General features: G+C 37.5%; 1 protein-coding gene and 1 long non-coding RNA gene across 3 annotated transcripts in view; one reads left to right on the forward strand and one right to left on the reverse strand.

The window, feature by feature from the left end:
• LOC121027692 (uncharacterized) overlaps positions 1 to 17803 on the reverse strand; it is a 145727-nt gene extending 127924 nt beyond the window's left edge. Inside the window, exon 1 of the long non-coding RNA XR_005788874.1 lies at positions 17710 to 17803. This is a non-coding gene — a long non-coding RNA (uncharacterized LOC121027692). The remainder of the gene's footprint in view (positions 1 to 17709) is intronic.
• The window catches only part of CTTNBP2NL (CTTNBP2 N-terminal like), a 50348-nt gene that overhangs the window by 20764 nt on the left and 5293 nt on the right, over positions 1 to 24291 (forward strand). For both annotated transcript variants that reach the window (XM_040471306.1, XM_040471308.1), the window contains exon 4: positions 20683 to 20913. In XM_040471306.1, coding sequence (XP_040327240.1) covers positions 20683 to 20913 — 231 coding nt within the window. The remainder of the gene's footprint in view (positions 1 to 20682; positions 20914 to 24291) is intronic.

Genomic DNA, 24291 nt, shown 5'->3' on the forward strand with positions numbered 1-24291 from the left:
AAGAAAGAAAGAAAGAAAGAAAGAAAGAAAGAAAGAAAGAAAGAAAGAAAGAAAAGAAAGAGAGGAAAAAAGAAATCAGTGGGCTGTTTGGGACATATTTTATTATTTATTTATCTATTTATTTAGTGGATTGGCTGATATTTTTAATTCCTACTCTCTCTGAGTAAAGTACATAAATGAAATCCTAGCTTTTCAAAAAAAGAAACATAAAGATAATTACTAGGCAGTCTACAAAACTATCAATTAGAATATTCAGTTAAGTGTAGCTGTTAAGAGCATGAAGCTTTCAAATCAAAAGGTTAGCACACTACTATTTAATCGTGTACATTAGGCCAGTTATTTACCCTGTAAGCTTTATCAGTAAAATGATACGGGTTTGGGGAGGATTAAATGAGATACCAAATGCTATTTGAGGTGCTCAGTGTTCATTTACTCTTCTTATTATCAGAACATAGGTTTTACAGTCCACCCATTTTGGAAAAAAGTATATTCCATAAAGCAAGAAATACTGATAATAATGCTGTTCTTCAGAAGAAAGATTAATCTTTAGATTAAGTCTTTGTGGTCAACAGGGTTTATACTTTAGCTTGTGTTTCTTACAGGAATTGTTGGCTTTGAGTTGATCTATCCCTACCCCCACCACCAAAAGTGTGTATTTTCAGACAGCAAGGGTTAAGGGTGTGTTCTGGGGCATGAAACAGATGTTATGTTATATCCCCCCTCACCCCTATAATGAAAACAGGAAATACAGGGACAATGTGGAAGCCTTTTTAGAATCGATTTTTTTTCCCATTGATTTCTTTGTGTATTTTTCTATTGTTTGATTTGGCATACTGTTGTTATACTTTGTTGTTCTTTTTTTTTTTTCATTTTTTTAATGTTTATTTTTGAGAGAGAGTGAGAGAGAGCCAGTGTGCGCACAAGCAGGGGAGGGGCAGAGAGAGGAGGAGACAGAATCCGAAGCAGGCTCCAGGCTCTGAACTGTCAGCACAGACCCCGACACAGTGCTCAAGCTCATGAACCATGAGATCATGATCTGAGCTGAAGTCAGACTGTCAACCAACTGAGTCACCCAGGCGCCCCTATATTTTGTCTTTCTAAACAGCTTATTGAGGTATAACTGACATACAGTAAGCTGCATATATTTAATGTATATAAATTGATAAGTATCAATGCATAGATGTATTCCCTCATGAAACCATTACTACAATCAAGATAATGAATATATCCAATCTCCCCTTGCAAATATTCCTCTGTAACCCTTTTACGTAATCATCCCCACTCCTTCCTACATCCGCACCCAAACCACTAATCCACTAGAGATTAGTTTACATTTCCTAGAATTTTATATAAGTAGAATCCTATAAAATGTACCCTTTTTTTGTCCTGTTATTTCACTCAGTGTGATTATCTTGAGATGTATCCATGTTGGTTTTTTTAATTTTTTTTTTTTTACATTTTATTTATTTTTGAGAAACAGAGTGAGACAAAGCGTGAGCGGGGGAGGGGCAGAGAGAGAAGGAGACAGAATCTGAAGCAGGCTCCAGGCTCTGAGCAAGCAGTCAGCACAGAGCCTGATGCGGGGCTTGAACCCACAAACTGTGAGATCATGACCTGAGCTGAAGTCGGACACTCAACCGACTGAGCCACCCAGGCGAACCAAGATTTATCCATATTTTTATTGTATTAATAGTTCATTCCTTTTATTACTGAGTGGTGTTCTATTGTATGTATGCTCCACATCGGTTGATGAACATTTTCATTGTTTCTAGTTTGGGACTTCTGCAAATAAAACTGCTTTGAACATTCACACACCAGGGTTTGTATAGACATATGCTTTCATTTCTCTTGGATAAATACCTACGAATGGAATGGCTGTATTACCTAGTGGGTGTATGTCTATTGTTGCTGTTGTTGTTGTTGTTGTTGTTGTTGTTGTTGTTGTTGTTTTAAGAAACTGCCATACTGTTTTCCAAAGTGGTCATGTCACTTTACATTCCCACCTGTCATATATGTCATGTCTAAGTCTCGTTGCTCCACACCCTCATCAGCATCTTGTATGGCCACTCTTTTTAATCTTAGCCTTTCTCATAGGTATATAATATCTCACTGTAGTTTTATTTTGCATTTCCTTTTTGATTAATGATGTTGAGCATCTTTTCATGAGCTTTTTCACCATCTATATTGTCCTCTGATTTGTCAAAAATTTTGGCCATTTTTAAAATTGAGTTGTTTTTTCATTATTGGGTTTTGAGGATTTCTGATCTATCTAGATCCAAGTCATTTATTAGATACATATCTTGCAAATATTTTCTCCTAGTTGGTGGCTTGTCATTTCATTCTCTTAACTATATCTTTTGAAGAGCAAAAGTTTTTCATTTTAATGAAATCCAATTTATCAATGTTTCTTTTATGGATTTTGCTTCTTTTCCTAAACCAAGGTCAGAAAGGTTTCCTCCTATGTTTTTTTTTTTCTGTAATTTTATAGTTTTAAGCTTTACACTTAGATCAATGATACAACTTCAATTAATTAATATATTATATAGTACAACATATCGATCAAAGTCTTTTCATATGGATGTCCAATTGTTCTAACACTATTTGTTGAAAAGACTATCCTTCCTCTGTAGAATGGCCTTGGCATCTTTGTCACATCAGTTTTCCATATATTTGTAGGTTTGTTTCTGGACTCTTTGTTTTGTTCCATTGATTTACCTTGATGCCAGTACCATATTTTCTTGATTACTGTGGTAAATCTTAAAATAAGATAGTGTTAATCTTCCAACTTGTAGGGTTTTTTTCGAAGTTGTTTTGGTTATTCATGCTCCTTGGCATTTCTATATGAATCTTAGAATCAGCTCATCAGTTTCTCCAAAAATCATATTAGGATTTTTATTGGGATTGCATTGAATCTATAGATAAATTTGGGGAGAATAGACATCTAACAATATTATATTTTCTAATCCATGACAATGGCATTTCTCTCTATTTATTTAGGTCTCTCAGCAGTGCTTTATAGTTTTTAGTGTATAGGTCTTTCCTATCTTTTGTCAGATTTATCCCTATTTCCTATTTTTTATGATATTATAAATGGTGTTGTTTTTTAATTTTAATTTCTGACTATTATTGTACAAAAATAAAATTGATTTCATATAGATTCATTATCCTGCAGACTTGCTACACTCACTTAATAGTTCTAATAGCTTTTTTATAAAAAGCTATTTTATACAAAAAATTGGATTTTCTACAAATGATCATGACTGCAAGTAAAGACAGTTCTACTTTTTTTTTTCTAATCTAAATGCTTTTTATTTTTCTTGCATTATTGCATTGGCTAGAACCCCCAGTACTATGTCAGAGTGGTGAGAATATCGTTGTCTTGTTCTTGACAAGGGGAAAGGGGGAAAATGCTCAGTTTTTCATCATTAAATATGATGCTGGCTGTAAGTTTTTCACAGATGTTCTTTATCAAGTTGAGGCTATTTCTTTCCATTCCTAATTTGCTGAGTTTTTATCAGGAATGAATATTGGATTTTGTCCTGTGCTTTTGCTGTATCAGTTGAGAAGATAATTGGTTATGTCCTTGCTCTGTGTCTGAAATAATATCTGAGAAAGAGCTTCATCCCCTTATTGACCTTCTCTTGATCAAGTAGTGTGATGTGTAGTAGCTTTTTCAGCTTTGCTCTACTACTTTTTAGAAACTATAATTCTGTAATTTAATTTTTAAAATTCTGCTGAATAGAGTTCAGTAATTATTTTTCCAATGGCAAAACTTAATAGTAATTCAAAAATCATAAACATCTCAAAAAAAGAAACAGAATACTTCTGGTGCTTTATGCACTGTTCCCTTCAAAGCTGCTTTTATCCTTTGTCTTTATTAGTTTTAATAGTCTATTACCTTCTTATTTTTTGATAAATAATTTTATTTATTATTTTGGATAAATAATTTTTCTAAAGAGGCAAAAACAAACATCATATTCATTTTTCACCTTCTGATAGAATATTATTATCTCTTTCCTAGGAGTAACAGAAGTAATCTAATTGAAGATTAAAGATTATCTTTTCATGTTGAATGATTTAAATTGTATTTTAGTTATGTCATATGACTAGTCAGGAAATAGACACCCAAGTATACTTGGGGTGCCTGGGTATCTCAGTCGGTTGAGCTTCCGACTCTTGATGTCGGCTCAGGTCATGATCTCACGGTTCACGTTTGTGAAATCCAGCCCCATGTAGGGCTCTGCACTGACAGCACCTGAGCCTGTTTAGGATTCTCTCTCTCCCTTTCTCTCTGCTCTAACCCCACTTGTACCTGCATGCATACACTCTCTTAAATCAACATTTAGAAAAAATAATATACCGTTTCTTTATTATTTCCTAATTATTTCTTAATTTGGACCACAGGAAGATAATTCATTTTAAAGAGGATTTATTTATAGGCAACAACCCTACATCTGAATGCTGCTCCAGAGTGAGTTATTGCAGAATAGGTAGACATAGTATTACTTCTCTGTTATGTTTTTGAGTTAAAAATGTAATACTGGTTTCTTTTATTAAATTTACTAATCTCAGAACACCTATTTATTGAGGAGAGTTGCTGTAGTCTAAATGGCTTTATGTAAAAATCTACTTACAGAAAAAATTTTCTATAAGTTACTTCCAATTACCTTCAAACAGCTCATGATAACATAGTTATATTGATCTAGTTCCAATTAATTCTTTATAAAAAGTAACCCTTGGTTAATGGCTACATGAATTAGTAATATATCCATGTGGTGGACTATTACACAGCTATTTTAAAACATGATGCATATGAAAAAGTTTTAATGACATAGTAATAATGTTCCTACAGTGTAATGCTAAATTTGCAAAGCAGGTCATAACATTAAATATATCCTTTAATCTTGATCATAAGAATTACATGTGTGCATGTGTGTATACACAAAAAAGGACTCAAACAAATAGATTGAAATTTGTAGTTGTGGTGTTAATAGTAGTTGTCCCTGGGTAGTGGAATCATATGCAAATTTTAATTTTTTTCTTTAAAACTTCTGTATTATATGTAAATTACTTTAGAATTAGAAAACTTGCTTTTAGGTAGCAATAATTTTATACAACAGCTTCTTGTTCAGATTTCTGTTTATTAATAGTTATGCCCTAAGAAAATAATTTAGTCACATACTGTTCACTTTGTAGGGAAAGATACTAGAGCTAATTAGAACTACAGTTAAATTCTTCCCTGTTTGTTTTTCCTGATATTGTTGGTATTATTCTTTTCCAACCCACTCTAAATAACTCAACTGTCTCTGCTTGAAAACCAACCTAAGCTCCCAAGCTATGCAATAAAAAGATCATAGAGTTTAAGGGAAGAAGAAAGGAGGCTATGATAAAAATACCTTTTCATCATACCAGAGTCTAAAGAGGTATCTTTTAAACATTTTGAAATACGTTCCATCATTTTGTCACAGTTCAGGACGTCCATACCCACCCACATATATGTATTGATTAAAACAAAAATTTCACTAAATATATAGTAATTCTATGTCTTACTATAATATTTATACCATGTCATACTATACAACACTATTTTCTTTTTTTTTTTATACTTTATTTTTCATTAAAGGCAGATTGTGATCCTACTAACCCAGTTTCATTATCTACTTTTAGAAATGTATCCTACAGATGTACTTAGGCCTATATAATAAAGTGTATGGGTAAGGACATTTATTGCAACATCGGTCATAGCAACAAAATGCTGGAAATAACTTGTGTGTGTATTAGTAGCGTTCTGACCAAGTAAATTATGGTATGATTACACAACAGAATACTATGCAGTCATTAAAGAGAATGAGAAATCTTTATGTATAACATTCTCTAAGATATAGTAAGTAAAAAAATAATGCACAGGAAAGTGAGCATAGGGAAATACATCTCACAAAGCCTCTTCTTTGCTTCCCCTTGACTTGGTTCCTTTGAGAATGGTAGGAGCTCCCCAGAAATGTTCTGTCCCGGAAAGGGAATGAAATTACTAAAAGGCATGTATGTTACCAAGTTCAGTGGTGGGTACACTAGCAGAGAAGAGCCAAAAGAAGCAGGAAAGGCTGGTCATATATATGGGCTGTTTATGAGTCGGGTATTTATAAAAAAAAGTAGACTGCATTCTTAAGTGATTAAGTGTCTTTTCTTGCATCAGAAAAACATTGTGGGGTGCCTGGGTGGCTTGGTTAAACATCTGACTTACGCTCAGGTCATGATCTCACGGCTCATTTATGAGTTCAAGCCCCGCATTAGACTCTCTGCTGACATTGCAGAGCCCACTTCGGATCCTCTGCCCCTCTTCCACTGGTGTGCTCTCTCTCTCTCTCTCTCTCTCTCTCTCTCTCTCTCTCAAAAATAAACATCAGAAAAAAAAAAAGAAAGGAAAAGAAAGAAAGAAAGCAAAGAAAGAAAGAAAGAAAGAAAGAAAGAAAGAAAGAAAGAAAGAAAGAAAAGGAAAGAAGACATTGAGCCCCATGTATAACAGCTCTTAAGAATAATCATCAGATATCAGCTACTTGCTATACAACTTTTTAGCACATGCCATCATTCATATTACAAACTATGGAATTTAGCAGTTCAAGAGTGAAGGTTCCAAAAAATAAGCAAATTTCTCATTTAATTGACATCTTTCTGTGGCCTGGTTTTTGTATACTTTGAGGAAAGAAAGGGGGAATTTAGCTTGTAAAATGCTACCTATTTAGAGAACACATCGTTCTGTAGCCATTGGGGAGAGGCTTCAGAAAAGATTATAACAGTGGGGGATTTCATTGCATTTATTCAGCCTGAAACTAAAACAAGTAAAAAAGGGAAACAGCTTATTCCTGTTATTTCGACTTCCTCTTATTGTGTCTTCTTTGCATGTGTTAGCCTTGTGATTTGGGATTAATCAGAAGTTATTTCTAGTGGCTCCCCTTAAAGAGAAGAGAAAGAAAGACAAAGAGGTTGCTTGTAAAATTAAAGCCTGTGGTCCATCATTTAGTATTTCAGTATAGCTAGTTATAGGAAAAATTTGAAAGACAGAAGGAAACCATCTTGTATGTTTGCTGAAAATCTTTATGGACAGGGAGCATAATAGAATGAAGCAGGAAATTTTATTATATGGGCATTTATTTCCTTAGAAAAGCAGAGTAATGTATCTGTTCTACCAAACTATTCGCATCTATGCACAAGGAGGCTCATTGCAGTATTGTTTAATGCAGGAATGGAAAATTATAAACAACCTAAATATCCATCAGTAAAATATATCAATGTAAACTGTTACATCCTTACTGTGCCATATTATGTAACTGCTTTCTTTTTTATGAGAAGAAAACAAGCAGTGTACTGACTTATTAGATCTCTAGACACAATAAATGAAAAAAGTACACATACACACATTTATGGATATGCTTGGAAAAGGTCTGAGAGGATACTGATTATACTGAGAACTCTTGAGGTAGAGACATTGGCTTGTATTCAGGAAGGAATTTGGCTTTATCTACATAATTAAATTCTTTTATGAGAAAATATTCATTTATGATGAAATTAAAATAAAAATTAGGGGCACCTGGGTAGCTCAGTTGGTTAAGTGTCCAACTTTTGATTTGGGCCCAGGTCATGTTCTCAAGGTTAGTCAGATCGAGCCCCTCGGTGGGCTCTGTGCTGACAGTGCAGAGCCTGCTTGGGATTCTCTCTCTCCCTTTCTCTGCCCCTCCCCTCTCTCTTTCTCTCAAAATAAAGAAATAAATTTCTTTAATTATATTTTTAAGAAATAGAGTATGAAAATAAGAACAACATCGGGGCTCCTGGGTGGCTCAGTCGGTTCAGTGTCTGACTTCAGCTCAGGTCATGATCTCACAGTCTGAGTTTGAGCCCTGTGTGGGACTCTGTGCTGACAGCTCAGAGCCCGGGGCCTGTTTCAGATTCTGTGTCTCTCTCTCTCTCTCTGCCCCTCCCCTGCTCATGCTCTGTGTCTCTCTGTCTCAAAAATAAATAAAAATATTAAAAAAGAAAGAAAATAAGAACAACATTTACTTTGTAACTGTCTTTATTTCTAATTGGTTTATCCTCTCCCATAAATCTATATTAATTCTAAAATACAGTTAAGGGGATAGAGACAAGCCTAACATGCCTAGGTAAAGCATGAGCTTGTTAGTATCACATCCCTGATTGTCTCCCAAAAAAGCAAAAGTAGATTTCCCACGAATTTTCAGATTCTGCTTTTGAACAGGACACCTAAAATTTCTTCCTTCAAAGCAGATTCTTTCACAGGTGATGGACTCAAGTAGAGCTGACAGTGTATGCATGAGCAACTACGTGATGAAAATTTCAAGAAATGTTATTATCATAGCAGGAGACCTATAACCCTTCAAAGTATTTTTTCCTGGCTCTGTTTCATATCTGCACTTCATAATATTCCATTGTTTAACAACAACATAAAGTATTTTCTGCATCAGAAAGCCAACTCCACCTAGTGAGTTCTAAGATAACGCATAACTTCAAAAAATTATTTTAATCTAATTCAATAGCTATCTGTTCAACAAAAGACTGAACTCGTTGGTAGATAGGAGTACGTGACCGTGTTATTAAATTTGGAAGGCTTTGTTCTTATTGCCTCACATTATTTTACCAATAAAATTTTTGTAGAATTGAGTCAGACTTAATGTGATTTCTTTTTCTTTGCACTGGATTATTGATAATATGGAAATTTATGAATTCATGCTGCTGCGCATCACAGATGATAGATTTTCACCTCTCTCTTCTTTAGGCCAGTATTTCTCCTCATGGAGGGGTGGATACTTAATCCTATTCAGAACTACATCCCAAATACCTAGAACCTCAGAAGTTCTTCAGAAATATTTGTTATATGACAGAATAAGTTCAGGCTCTTTAAGTCTAACTTCAGTATATTGAAGGTTCAAAATAGATTACCACTTACTAATTAATATTTTTGAGAAGAGAGGCTTAACTATAGTAATATAGTTTCATTACTTTTCCTGTTGATGATTTCCACTTGGTGACATTATTTACATTTCAGCCTGTACTGAGAAGGAACAATTTGTTCTTCAGACAGGAAATCATTGCTTATGTTTGTGTATTTGTAGTAAAGGATACCAAATAATTGGGATGTGTACCTTTGCTCACTATGCACATGCATTCATCTGAAAAAAAGACCATATTTTATTTGTTTGTTTTTTGAAAAACCATATTTTAGTTTTCAGCTGACATTTTACCGTGGTGTCCTTTCCTATCAAATTGAGATGTGGTCATCTGCATTCCCTGACTGATTAGTAACGGGAGCTTTGTGTGCCTCGTTGAAAATAGTATTTTTTTTTTTAAGAGTACAGCTTTGCTTGTCTTTCTTTATCTGTCTAGATATATACAAAAATATTGTTTACCAGACTTTCAGCTAAGGACCTCCATGGGCATCTGTCTAAACTACACATATCCTCTCTCTATCTTTCAGAATATATTCACTTATCTCCCATTTCTCCAGTGGGTTTTTGTTCTTGCTTTTGGCTCCCATAGAATCTTCCTCATTCCCCCTTCTCTGGTTGCTTTCCAAATGGATCACTTTTCCCTTTAAAAATCTTCCTTTCAGAGGCACCTGAGTGGCTCAGTCGGTTAAGTGACTCTTGATCTCAGCTCAGGTCCTGATCTTAGGGTCCTGATTTCAAGCCCCACGTTGGGCTCCAGGCTGGGTGTGGAACCTATTTAAAGTAAAAATACTAATATACTAATAATACTAATACTAATAATACTAATACTAGTATTCGTATTAATACTAATATTAATACTAATAATACTAATATTTAAAGTAAAAATCCTTCCTTTCCTGGGACAAATGACTACCACGTGAGGCCAAGAGAAGTCTTTTTTTTTTTTTTTCAACGTTTATTTATTTTTGGGACAGAGAGAGACAGAGCATGAACAGGGGAGGGGCAGAGAGAGAGGGAGACACAGAATCGGAAACAGGCTCCAGGCTCTGAGCCATCAGCCCAGAGCCTGACGCGGGGCTCGAACTCCCGGACCGCGAGACCGTGACCTGGCTGAAGTCGGACGCTTAACCGACTGCGCCACCCAGGTGCCCTGAGAAGTCATTTAAGGAAGAGCACTGAAGCAGTCTTAGAGGCTTAGAATGGAGAGCCAGTTGTTCTATTCCCATTGGGATTAAAATGGTAAAGGGGTCTTGGTTATCCCATTCTTGTCCATGGCGACACTTAAAGTTCCTGAAAGGTGTTGCTACCCCATAGAGTAAAAAGGAAAAACTCTTGTATCTCCAAAGATAACTCCTGTTCTTCCCATCCATGCTAAGCCCCTCAGTAGACTTTTATTATGAAGACAAAGGCAGTCTCGGGTTAGGATTACTTGGAATTAGTAGTAATTAGTGGTCAACTTGAGCACGCTGGGTTTCACCATGTATTTATTCAGTACCTTACTGTAGTGAAGCATTGTCGGTTCACATTTAAAATTGTCATTAAACACCCATACCGCACTTAGAGCCCACCTTTTACTTCTCGGTCCTGGCTTCTTTACTCCTCTTCCCCTTCTGTTCTCTAAAGACAAACCATCCTTCCCAACTGAATAGCTAGCTGCCTCCCTCCACATTAGTCTGCAGTGGCAATAGAAGTTGCCACCCTTCCAGCCTCTGACTTGGGACATAGAGCTTGATCTCTCTTAATATGTCATCCTAGATATTCTGTAGGATGTATAATTAGCACGGTCCCTGCTTCTGTTTGCCTGCCCTGACATCTTGCTCTCACTGTGTGTGGCTCTCAAACCACACCTAGTCCCCTTTTTCATTTGACCCTGTCTGTACACTCCCGCCACCCTCCTCTACCCCCACAAACTTCTTATTCCTGTTTACTTGCTACACCTCTCAATGTGAACACTCTGTACTTCTCAGCTAGGCTAATAAGGACCCTCTTCCTGCGACCTTTCCTCTGAGTAGCTTGTTTCTTGCCACGTTTCCTTGTAGTATCAGACTGTTTGCGATTTAAGAATCTCACCTGGAAAAAATGTTTAAAGTCTCATCCCACAATCATACAGCTCCCTCCATAGAATCCCCTAACTAGAAGAAGAAACCCTTTCAATCTTATTTATGAGCTCTTTTTAACTATGTTAGCCTTTAAGTAGTTTCTGCATTGTTAATACATTGTGAGTTAAAGAGGCTGAGCACACCTCTAATGAAGTTTTTCAAGTTCATAGTTACTTAAAGTATCACACTCAGGTTATAGTCTGCAGTCTGGGTCTCCTTATGCAATACTTCAGAGACAGTTTTTGGATTATATGCCCCCCTCAACCTCATGGTGTTTCCTGTGATTCATTAAGTTGCTGATAGTCCCATTGATCTGCCAGCACCCGCCCACTTCCAGGATTGGTCTTTTCCTTCCTGTTCCTTCTGAGTGTAAGGTCTGAGGCTTAGAAAGTCCTGATCAAATAAATTGTACTTGGTGTTCCTCTAAACATTAATGATACTGTTTAGAAAACATTTAAACAAGCAGAGGCAGTGTGTTTATTTCTGCTCTCAGGCCTTAAACTTGTCTGGCAAATTCTGAGCTCCTTAAGAGCAAAGGACTTCATCTTACTTAGTCAAATCTCTCTTCTCTTATCATTGCCCACATCACTTAGCATTTGTAGTACCCAGCAAACATTAAGTGTTCAATAAAAGCATTCAAAGCATGTGCTCTTGTGAATCAGCCATATGTCCCAAAATTTTCCCAGACTTCTCCAGTGCTGTTTTGGTTGTCTAACCCTAATAAGACAGATTTTTTTTTTGTTAACATTTTTGTATATTTGATGTTAGGCCAAACATGTCGTGGTTTGTAGACATTTATAACATTCGTTAGTTTAAAATAAAGCAGTAAGATTGATTCCTTATTACTTCTTTTAGAATTTATTTATGACAGTTTAAACTGTTTAAAAATTTTTTTAAGGTTTATTTATTTTTGAGACAGAGAAAGACAGAGCATGAATGGGGGAGGGTCAAAGAGGAGACACAGAATCTGAAACAGGCTCCAGGCTCCGAGCTGTCAGCACAGAGCCCGACGCAGGGCTCGAACTCACAAAGCGCGAGATCATGACCTGAGCCAAAGTCGGCCGCTCAACCGACTGAGCCACCCAGGCGCCCCAAAACTGTTTAAAATCATAGCTTCAGGAGTCAGACTAATTGGATTCTTTATTTTAGTGTTTTTCATACTTTGACAGGGACACATAGTAAAAAATAGACTATATTGTGACCCAGGGAACGAACACACACACACACACACACACACGTATGCATATACATACACACACCCCTATATTCTTAGATCAGAAGAAAAGTTTCTTGAAACATTACTCACAACATTCAATGCTCTACAATGTTTTCTGTTCTATTTTATTTTTAAGCTACTGACGGACCCCTACTAAATTGAAATTAATTCCTCCAAAGTCCTAGGGAATATCTGTTTATGTATTACTCATTCAGCTAACAAATTCAGTACTTACTATATACCATTTATTGTACCTCTCCACTACTAACTTTGGCTTTGTGACCTTGGGAAAGTCAAATGTTAGTGTTCAGTTTCTTCTATAAAATGGAGACATAAGTGACGTACACCTCCAGAGGTATGTTGTTAGGATTAGATTAGATGTGTAAAACACTGAGCACACTGCTTGGCAGGTAATATGCACTATATAGTATTAGCACCTCCTTCATTGTTTCTGCTGTTATTAAAAATTACTTTGGTTGGAACATCCCATGTTTCTGAAACACTATATATAAAGCATATAATGCTATAACTTCATTTTCCCTTTAACTCTCATTATGTGCTTTTATATTTTTGAACTAGAGATATAATTTAGGTACAGTGAAATGCACAGATCTTAAGTGATGATACACAGATCAATAAGTTCCGACAAATGCGTACATCCTACATCCCCATCAAGATACAAACATTCCCATCACACCAAAAAGTCATCTTGTGCCCTTTCCTGGTTCCTTGTCCCCCTACACCCAGAGGCGATTGCTGCTGTGATTTTTTTCACCATGAAATTGTGGTCGTTTCCAGTTTGGGGCTGTTATGAATAAAGCTGCTTCAGACAGCTGTGTGTAAATCTTTTTGTGGATTTATGTTTCCATTTCTTTTGGATAAATACTTAACTGCAGACAGGCGTTTTTCTACCATTATAATTAATTTCCAGATTAATGTCCAAAGTAATTACACCATTTATACTCCCACCAGCAATATGGTGAGCGTTCTAGTTTCTCCATCTCCTTCCCAACATTTGATGTTGTCCGTCTTTAATTTTAGCCTTTCTAGTGGCTTTAAAAAAATTTTTTTTAGTGTTTATTTATTTTTGAGAGTAAGACACGCATGTGCGCACAAGTAGGGGAGGGGCAGAGAGAGGGGAGACAGAGGATCCAAACTGGGCTCCTCGCTGACAGCAGGGCCTGATGCGCCCAGGGCTCAAACTCACAAACCCATGAGATCATGACCTGGGGTAAAGTCAGAGTTCAATCGACTGAGCCACCTAGGCACCCCTCTAGTGGTTTTCTAGTGTTATTATTGTTTTAATTTACATCTCTTTGATCACTAATGAGTTGAGCACTTTTTCATGTGCTTTTTGGCCATTTGCATTTTATCTTTGGGTCTGTGATCCATCCTGTATATGGTGAGATAGATGTCAACTCTCATTATAGAGCATCCTGAATAAAAGAGATTAGGATCTAATGTGCCATTAGAGTTATATTCTAAAATTCTAATTTATCTTCAAGAGCATTAATTTGTTCAGTACTTATTGACTGTCTTTACACATTTTCTTCCCCAGCTCAGAAACTTATTTACATAGACCCAGTCCAGAATATAGATATAATTTGTTTCAACCACACACATAGATTTCCCCCACACACAAAAATAAAACAGAACAAAGACCACAAAACTGAATACATTTATTTCAATTTCACTAGGAGTTTTCATAAGACTCTTTGGAATTTGAATGTTGAAGCAGCTACATTAAGCTGTTTACCCATATTCTATCAACAAGCAGCCTACTAGCTAGAAGTATCACACTTAATATCTGTTTGTACTAAACTTACCATTTTTAGTCTTCAAAAGAATTTAGTGCACTTTAGTCAAATAATAATAAATGGTCATCTATCCTTATGTAAATAGTTGATTTTATAAACATCTGCGGCTGCAAGCTGACTCCAAAGGGAATCTTTGAAGCTCATTCTACTTTAAAGTCAGTTTGCTAACTGTATAAATTAATATTACCTTAAATGATTACACTAAGTAAATCATAGGTTTTCTTAACAGCGGAATAAAATATTGACCTCACTAACTATGATAAGAGTAAGAAGAAGCTGAGACATCAAGAAAAAGCTGGAAAGTGAACATCTGTTAAATGTTTTGGGCTTGAGTGGAAATATAGGATATAGGAAGAAGAAAGATGTATGCGGAATGCTTTTTCCTGTGAGTCATTACAGTCTAGGCAGGAAGAAAAAAAAGACAGAAAAATGAGAACTGTTTAATCATAATGCAGAAGATAAATACCAACTGATGATATTACATAAAATGTCACATAGCAGTTCAGGATTAATTACTAAATAAATACTGTTAATGGTTATTCAGGTTCCCAATATATTTTTAGTGATGTATTACTTTGGAGTTATCTGGGGATTGGTGAATTTTGTTTTGCTTTTAATGAAGATTTCCTGGCTTAGTCCAGTTTTACAGAATCTTAAATCTCCAGGATTTAAAACCTCCAGGAGTGGGTTTAGTCATTGGGTCTAAAAGGAAAATCTATACTCTAAACTTGGTTATTGAAAAATTAATTTCTATTTATAGTATTTACTATGTGCCAGGTACTTACAGGAAGCATTCTGTATTACTCATTTAATTTTTATAATAAACCTATAGGTAGAATGTTGCCCTTATTTTACAGATGAGGGATCTGAGGTACAGAGAAGTTAAGGGAATTGCTGAAGGTAAACAGATAGAAAGTAGTAGAGCCCGGATAACAATGCCAGTTATGTTAGACTCCAGAGCCAAAAGTTATTAAAGAAAATAAATGTGTAGAAAGGCTAGATTTGAGAAAATAGCATTTATGGTTAAGTGGATTAATGGGTTTTCAATAATATGTCAGAAGTATTTTTTAAATCATGAAAGTTTTCATGTTAAATTCTGTACCATTTTCCAAAAATTAAAGTTTAATTCAGATGTGGCTAACTTCTCTTTTATTAATATTGTCAAACATTGAAATCCAGTTTTCTTTCAGTAAGAGGAACTTCGAAAACAAAAGGTGTACTTGTAATGTTATCATCTTTATCCAGAATGGTTTCTTTATTTCCAGTTATTCATGCAGCTACTTATAATTTATCAGGGACTCCAGAGTATAAATTATTTGAAAATTAGTAGATTCAACTTAAATTTGAAAAGGATAGCTTTTTAAAATATATTTTTACTGTTTATTTATTTATCTCTTTATTTCTGAGAGAGCAAACAAGCAGAGAGGGGCAGAAGGAGAGGGCAGGGGAAAGAATCTCAAGCAGGCTCCACATTGCGAGTGCAGAGTCTGACGTGGGTCTCAATCCCATGAACCATGAGACCATGACCTGAGCTAAATCAGGAGCCGGCTTAACTGACTGAAGTCACCCAGGCACCCCTGAAAAGGATAGTTTTAACATGCTTTTGTTGTAGCATTAATTAAAACCATCCTGGAATCATGTTCTTTGGTCTTTCTGGTCTCTGGCAATGGAGGTATTCAGATATTTTTAAAGGCACAAAGTTTATATTGCTGATCACTTCAGAATTGGCAATAAATTGCAAAGATGTATCCTAATCCATTTAGGGTTCCAGCCTGAGTCTTAAATAAAACTCATACTTGAATGTAAACCCCCAGTTAAGTAGGCCTTATCTTCACTTTTCGATATGGAACCATCCTTTATTTTGGTGATTATCATCCAAAGAATAATGATTTCCTATTTTACGATTGGAAAAAAATGTATAGATAGATAGATATCCACATACACACTTATATATTACTATAATAGTATGCTATTATGCCATATATATAGTATTATTTTCATGTGTTATATTATACTATTTATGTACATTATTATATATGATAAAATGTATAATATATATATTTAAAATAGTATAAATAATCTTGGGGAGGGGAGAGGAGGTGACTGCTTCATATTTCTTTTTGAAGTTTATCATAGCAAAGCTGATAATTTTAGAGAGCGAGCATGGCAGGCTCCAAGGACATTATATGATTTTACTTTAAGCTTTCAGTATTGGTGTGTTTCATTCCGCCTATGACAGGAAAAATGAGTAACAGATGACTGTATGTTTTGTCTGCTGTAGTAATACCTTTTATCAGTGAATCTGTCTAACCAGCCAATTATCTTCCTGTTGTCTGAAATTAAAGACCATTATGTTTTCTGACAATGTAGAAATTTCTCTTCAGTTAAAATACATGTTGTCAGTGAAGTGAAAATAATGAAATTGCAGAAATTGATTGATTTTAGCTATATTACTGAATTCCTCCTCCAAAAACTCCAATCCAGATCATTTAAAATTTCTTATAAAATAGCTGAAATATCATTAGAGTATTAAAACTCAGCCTTGACAGTTTTTAGTACTTAGTAGATACTTGGTCTCTAAATTTTGACTTGAGATGTAAACAATTGAGGTAGCATTTCTAGTCATTCCTCTTGTGGTAGCCAGCCTCCAAGAGGGCCCCCAATGATCCCACCTCCTGATACTCATACCCTTTGTGCAGTCTCCTCCCACGTGTACCAGGTGGGTCTGTGTGACCAATGGAATACATCAGAAGTGATGGTATGTCACTTCTGAGGTTAAGTTCTAAAAGATACTCGCATGTCCATCTCTGTCTCTCCGTCTCTCCGTCTCTCCGTCTCTCTCTCTCTCTCTCTCTCTCTCTCTCTGTCATGTCACTTGCTCTGTGGGAAGCCAGCACACTGCAAGGAACCAAAGCCTATGCCAACAGCTTGACTACAACCTCATGAGACACAGAGCCAGAACCACCCAGCTTAACCCCTTCCAGATTCCTGACCCTCAGAAACTGTGACATTTAAAAACAACAACAACAACAACAACGTTTACTATTTGAGTTGCTACATTTGGGAGTGGTTTGTTAGGCAGGAATAGATACCTAGTACACACCTCCAGTAAAGCTGTTTCATTCTTCAATTCTTAACATCTGTTTTTGGTTAATTGTTCTATTAAACCTGTCATCCATACCACTTACCTGACTGAGGCATTGAATTGGCTGAAAAAGACCGTATTCCCCCATTTTCTAATCCAGTGTTTGGTATAATAAATACAGACTTCAAATTCACTTTTCCCATATCTGGGCCCCATAGTAGAACCTGCCTACAAGAATTGTTTTGTGACAAGGAGGCTTTTTTAGATTATTCCACAGATTCTTTTCATTTATGTGCAAAGCCACCAATTTTGCATAACTTGTAATTACCATGCAAGCGATTATGGAATTGCTGGGAAGTACTTCAAGAGAAAACAGACAGGGTAACAGCTGTTCTCAGAGAAGTCTGAGACCTTACCAAAGAAGCTCCTCGTCTAGGACTTGTAACTCAGTGATGCTTATTAATTATACTGGATAATAACAGTGTGGGTTTTTTAAAGTCATGTTTTCAGGGATTAGTTAACTATATACTCAAACCTGAGAGACAGCTTCTCAGCAAATCTGTCAAGGTCACGAATCGTACTCCCAGCTCTGCTCTCCCATCCCACTTTTTCTTCTCTGTGCTATTCTGAAAAGGAGAAAGCCATAGAAATATTCAGGTTTACGTTTGCCTTTCTGCCCTACTAAACCAATTTCAGTACTAATAATCATTTCTTTACCATCACTAATCAGACAGAAATGGAAATCATGAATAAAACAATGTGCGGTAAGAACAGTGGAATTTCAACTTTTTAAAGGTTTTTTCCTCTTCTTTTGTCTAAATATTTTTCTGAACCTGGATTTGCCTTAGGACATTAATACCTAGGTTGTCAAACTCAAGTTTGAGGTATAAAACTCAACACAGATGTTCTTCTTTTTTGTTTTTTTTTAATGTTTATTTATTTATTTTTAATGTTTATTTTTGAGAGAGAGAGAGAGACAGACAGAGCATGAGTGGGAGAGGGGCAGGGAGCGAGAGGGAGACACAGAATCTGAAGCAGGCTCCAGGCTCTGAGCTGTCAGCACAGAGCCTGATACGGGGCTTGAACTCACGAACCTTGAGATCATGACCTGAGCCGAAGTCAGACGCTCAACCGACTGAGCCACCCAGGCGCCCAATGTTTATTTATTTTTTTTAGAGAGAGAGAGAGTGCAGGCAGGGGAGGGGCAGAGAGAGAGGGAGACAGAGAATCCAAAGTGGGCTCCATTCAGACAGCATGGAGCCTGATGCAAGGCTTGAACTCACGAACTGCAAGATCATGACCAGAGCCAAAGTCGGACACTTAACCAACCGAGCCACCCAAGCACCGCTCAACTTAAACAGATGTTCTTGGTGAAAGGAAAACATTGATGAGTCCCTGCTGTTTGACACTATTTCTTTTAAAAGTGTAACTAAAAACTAGCCTTTTCTGTTTTGTTCTCACCATGACTTAAAAAGTAAAAATAGCCAGTTCAGGAATTGGTCTTGTCTTTCTCCATCCTAAAATGGTAGAGAGACTATTTCAAAATTTTACTGAGGATTTGCTTTTTAATTGGGAGCTGAAAAACTAGGATTCTGTCTTGGACTCAATCTTTCAAATCTTTACCCCTTTAATTTACATGCTTACACGCGCACACTCGTGCATGCACACAAACCTGTAGTATGGTCAGGAAGGTGGTTATCTTGAGATGGTACCTTAAAGGAACAGGATTTATTTGGCTCTTCATATTTTCAGTATACCAGTATTATCCAAATACCCCAATAATGTCATCATTTAAAATGGTTGTAGTCAAGCTAGAATACAGGGCTTCTAACGCTGCTTTGAACAGTTGCCAGGTGATACCAACACAATTTAGAGCATAAGGCTAAGTGATTCCTGGATCTTGATCTTGGATAGTCTAACGAAGGAAGCATCACCTTTTCAGCACTGAAACATTCTTCTGTATTAAACCCCGTTTTGCTTTATTGTCGGGGGTGGGGGGAGGTTGTTTTCTGTTTTGTTTTGTTTTTTAAGCATAGCCATTGAATTGTGAATTTCCCTTTTTTTTTCAAATGATTTCCTCTTTGTGGATGATGGTGGTAAGAAAACCTAGCTCCTAAAAATAAAGAAGAAAAGAGAAAGAAAACCTGCTTCTGATGAAATAATTTCTAAACATTGATAAATGACAGTAGTTTTTATGACTAGACTTCATTTGAAAGCTTAAATTATATAGTACTTTGCTGTGGTTTTTGAGAAAGTTTCCTCAATGCTGTATTAACACCTCATTTTTGCTTTTGGTTGTAAAATGTCCCAGGAAACGTTTCCAAGTCTGTGTAGTAAAGGAATTGTTAATGTCACTCTGTTACCTGCATGTAATCTATGATGCTCTTATGAAGTAATGACTTCAGGTCCCTCCTAGTAAAGCTGAGACTAGGGAAGCCAAAGACTTTTCTTTCTACTCCCTTCCTGATCCTTGGACCCAACTTGGCAACCCAGGCCCTAAAGCAGATTTCAGCCCCCATTCCCTACGCACCTTCTCTCTCAAGCCTGAAGCCCACCAAGCCTGAGGGGGACAAAAAGGAAGGTGGCAGACAGCAGCTGAACAGAGACTAGAGGAAAGGGTAGAATTTGGAAGCAGGTAGAAGGGATTTTGTCTGCACCTGGTTGTGAGTGCCTCCACCCTCTTGACCCACCAATAACTGAGTGTTCAAATCACAAATAGTCATAATGTGAAAACACTTTTAGTGTCCTTTACTTATCTACAACTGCCTTGTTACATCCCTAAATATGTAAACTCATAAACTACCTGCTGGTAGTACAAGCATTCATAAGCAGAGGCAGTAGCGTGGTGGTTAAGGACATAGACGTTAGAGCCAGGCTGCCTGGATTTAAATCCTACTGCTTTAAAAAAAAAAAAATTTTTTTTTTTTAACATTTACTCATTTTTGAAAGAGAGACAGAGTGTGAATGGGGGAGGGGCAGAGAGAGAGGGAGACAAAGAACCCAAAGCAGGCTCCAGGTTCCAAGCTGTCAGCACAGAGCCTGACACGGGGCTCAAACTCACAGACCGTGAGACCATGACCCAAGCTGAAATCGGATGCTTAACCAAATGAGCCACGCAGGCGCCCCTAAATCCTACTTCTGACCACTTGCTAAATGAGGAACCTGGAACAGGTTACTTGGCCACTGTTTAATAATTTTCTCACCTGCAAATTGAAAATGATAGCCCTGCCTTATAGGCTTATAAAATTTAAATAATCTAATGTGAATATAAATGCTTACAACAATGTCTAATGCATAGTTAGCTCTACATAAGTAATTGTCCTCGTTAATGTTATACCGTGCCCTCTCCACTGTTGTTTCTACGTTCAGATGGCTCAAGCACCAATGAGATCTGTAGTCAGCAGGTTCCATTCATACTACCACCACCACCTTTAATGTGTAACAACTAGCAATTCTCCCTCTGCAATAGTTTTAAAAAGCAAAATGCTGATGTTTTTCTCTTTCCCAGGCCCAACACAGAGATACTTTCATTGAAGAACGCTATGGAAAATACAACATCAGTGATCCTTTAATGGCCCTGCAGAGAGACTTTGAAACACTGAAGGAGAAAAATGAAGGCGAGAAGCAGCCGGTCTGCACAAACCCACTCTCTGTTCTTAAGGTGGTGATGAAGCAATGCAAGAACATGCAGGAACGCATGCTATCCCAGCTGGCCGCGGCCGAGAGCAGGCACCGGAAGGTGGGTTCATCCAGCTGACCTGTGCCACATAAACTCTTAGGAAGACTTGATAAATAATACCAGATACTTTCTTGTCAGCTGCCAGTTTCCACAGCAAGTCAGCTGGGAGGTCTCCTGGGTGTCAAAAGCCCCACAGCTTACCCCAGAGCCAAGAGATCAGAAAGAAAACACAAGTTATTCAAAATGTTAAATTTAGGGAGGATGCCAGACACATTACTAAAGACGGCATTCCTTCTTGATATGACACTCCAAAACACTGGCTATGTTTTTTCAGCTCTTGATCGTCCAGACTTGGGCAACAAACGGGTCTGACCAAGCTTGTAGGTGAACAGAGTGTTCCCTATTTGCTTACTTAAGTGATAAATAACAAGATGAGCAGGTATTTGGGGAATGCTGGATGAGGGAGAGAATTTACCTGACTATAAACATGGAAGCCAATAGATTATTTCCATGTGTTCCTACTTTTGAGTTTCATTGCATTTTACTTTTCGTAAAATGATAAACAGTCCCTAGAATTGTTTACTTTAAAGCTGTTCGAACCTATTAGGAAAGTGTGTGTGTGTGTGTGTGTGTGTGTGTGTGTGTGTGTGTGTGTGTGTGTGTGTTTGGCTCCCGGTCTTACAGCCCCGAGCTAGGAAGGCAGACCTGTGCTTTCCTCTACCTCATCTCATTGGAATTCTAATGCTTATGATTTTATTCCCCAACCTGTCATTTACCGCTGAAATCTGGCCTGTAAAAGGTGCTTGGCTAAAATCTACATTTTCTAAAAGTATTGGTTTAGATTTATACCAGCAAGGGAGACATCAACACATCTAGCAGGAAACATTTTATTCTGAAAAATGGGGTCAGTGGCTGCAAATTGATGAACTTTAGTTTACTTTTATGATTGCCTGCATTAGAGAGCCATCTGCTTAAAACGCACCTGACAGATTGCTTCAGCATAGGTCTTGCCCATGATTTTTCTTACTCTTCACAGTGTCCAAATGAAAGGCCAGAGCAGAGATTCTTAACCATGGATGGGCCTCAGATGTTCCATGATCCTCCAGAAAATATACAGAATGCCAAAAGTTTATGCATTTTTGTAGAATGTGAATTTTTTCCCATATCTTTAATTGAATTCTCAGAATTGTCTGGGACACAGAAGAGTTTAACCTCTGGTCTAGAATGAAGTGAACTAAAGACATTTATGCCCAATTTAAAATGTATCAGTGGCGGGGGGCGGGGCGCCTGGGTGTCTCAGTCAGTTGAGTGTCCGACTTCGGCTTAGGTCATGGTCTGTGAGTTTGAGCCCCAGTCGGGCTCTGTGCTGACAGCTGGGAGCCTGGAGCCTGCTTCGGATTCTGTGTCTCCCTCTCTCTCTCTGCGCCTCCCCCGCTCATGCTCTCTCTCTCTCTCTCTCTCTCTCTCTCTCTCTGTCAAAAATAAACAAATAGTAAAAAAAATTTTTTTAATGTATCAGTGCATTTGGGTTAGTTGCCTAAATTTGGGGGGCTTTTACATAATCCTCTACGAAAGGCTTCACAGCATCCTTGTCTGATAGGCAGGCCTTTTTCCCCTTTCCTCCATGAAGCAGTTGAACTGTGCTGAATGGCTGGCTGGCCATGATGCCCATGAAAGGTGTGGTGTTGGGATGATTTGTGGCTCTAGGTGATTAGGGAGAGAAAGAAGTTAAAAATAATTCAAAATTCTTTAATACTATATTTCAACGTAAGTTCCTTTAAGTGAGTGTCAAATATTTTAAATCAACCACCTGTCTTTTTTAAGTGTTTTATCAAAGTAAAACACTGACTTTGTTACAAATTCAGTAGTACCTAGGGGCTTATAATTAGAGTGTTTATTGGCCCTGTTTGCCTGAGAGAGTCCCAGTTGTTGTCTATCGCCTTGGGATAGTCATTAAGAATACCCCCTTTGACTCTCAGAAGTGTTGTGGTTTGAACAGTAAATTATATGGTTACTCTGCTTATTATGAAACACAGAGTTCCCTGATCCACCTCTCCCCATTCCTTCTTCTCCTCAATATTCAGAGACAACACTTTTTTCCTTTTGACCATTTATTTTGGTTGGTAAATTCCATATTTCTAAATGGTATACCATTCCCCCCTTATCAATTCTTTTTTTTAATGTTTGTTTATTTATTTTTGAGAGAGTAAGAGAGAAAGAGAGAGGGAGGGAGCGGGGCAGAGAGAGAGGGAGAGGGGGAATCCCAAGCAGGCTCCATGCTATCAGCACAGAGCCCAATGCTGGACTTGAACTCACGAACTGCAAGATCATGACCTGAGCCTAAATCAAGAGTTGGATGCTCAATCACTGAGCCACCCAGGCACCCCCACCCCCTTATCAATTCTTGACACTTAAATTGCTTCCTCTCATTATAGGTGCAGATTTATCTTGCATCTTGCCTCCCTTTCCACCCTACCACCTTCCCAAAACAAACAATCCCCTTTCCTTACTCACTCTCGGTCGTATCTGCTATTCCCAAATCCTGAGACTGTCACGTTCAGTTTCCTCTGAGGATAAACATCTGCCTAATGCCTGGTCAGTAGACACCTAATACTCTTTGTACAGGAATCAGGTGGAAGGGACAAATAACTCCTGGAAAATACAGATTTTGAGCCAATCTTCTTGTTTCCTATCCCTCATCTGACCTCTCCTCAGCAGCACCTGCCGCCTCCAGGTTCCACACCTCTTTGGGGCCTTGCAGGGCGAATCAGCTTCCTCCCCCACACCAAAGGAGCCACCACCTCTTGCCTTCTTACCTCCTTTAACATTTCTTGTCTGCTCCAGTCTGTCTTTGTGGGTGTGATAAACACCCATTCCATTTCTATAATTTTAGAGGGCTCTCCAAAGGGAAAGGAGATGATCTACCACCCGTAGCCAAAAGCTTGTCTTTCTACTAAATTGAAAAGTTAGAAGTTGTTTTTGTTTTGTTTTTTAATTTTTTTTATTAATGTATATTTATTTTTGAGAGAGAGAGACATCAAATCTGAAGCAGGCTCCAGGCTCTGAGCTGTCAGCACAGAACCTGACGCAGGGCGCGAACTCACGAACTGTGAGATCATGACCTGAGCCAAAGTCGGACGCTTAACTGACTGAGCCACCCAGGCGCCCCTGTTTTGTTTTGTTTTATTTTTAGGTCATCTCCACACCCACACCCAACATGGGGTTCGAACTTACAACCCCGAGGTTAAGAATCCAATGCTCTACTGACTGAGCCAGCCAGTTGCCCAAGTTAGGGGTTTTTTTTTAATTGGAAGGAAGTATACCAAGATGTTTTCATTTTGGTAAATGAAAACATTTTGTGTTTAAAGAGGAGTTTCACGTGCCAGAAACTTTTCTCCCTCCGTTAGTGAAGAGATAGGATGAGAAATGGTCGTGGGG

The sequence above is a fragment of the Herpailurus yagouaroundi genome, unplaced genomic scaffold, assembly GCF_014898765.1.
Source record: "Herpailurus yagouaroundi ecotype Mexico unplaced genomic scaffold, PumYag 77, whole genome shotgun sequence".
NCBI lineage: Eukaryota > Metazoa > Chordata > Mammalia > Carnivora > Felidae > Herpailurus > Herpailurus yagouaroundi.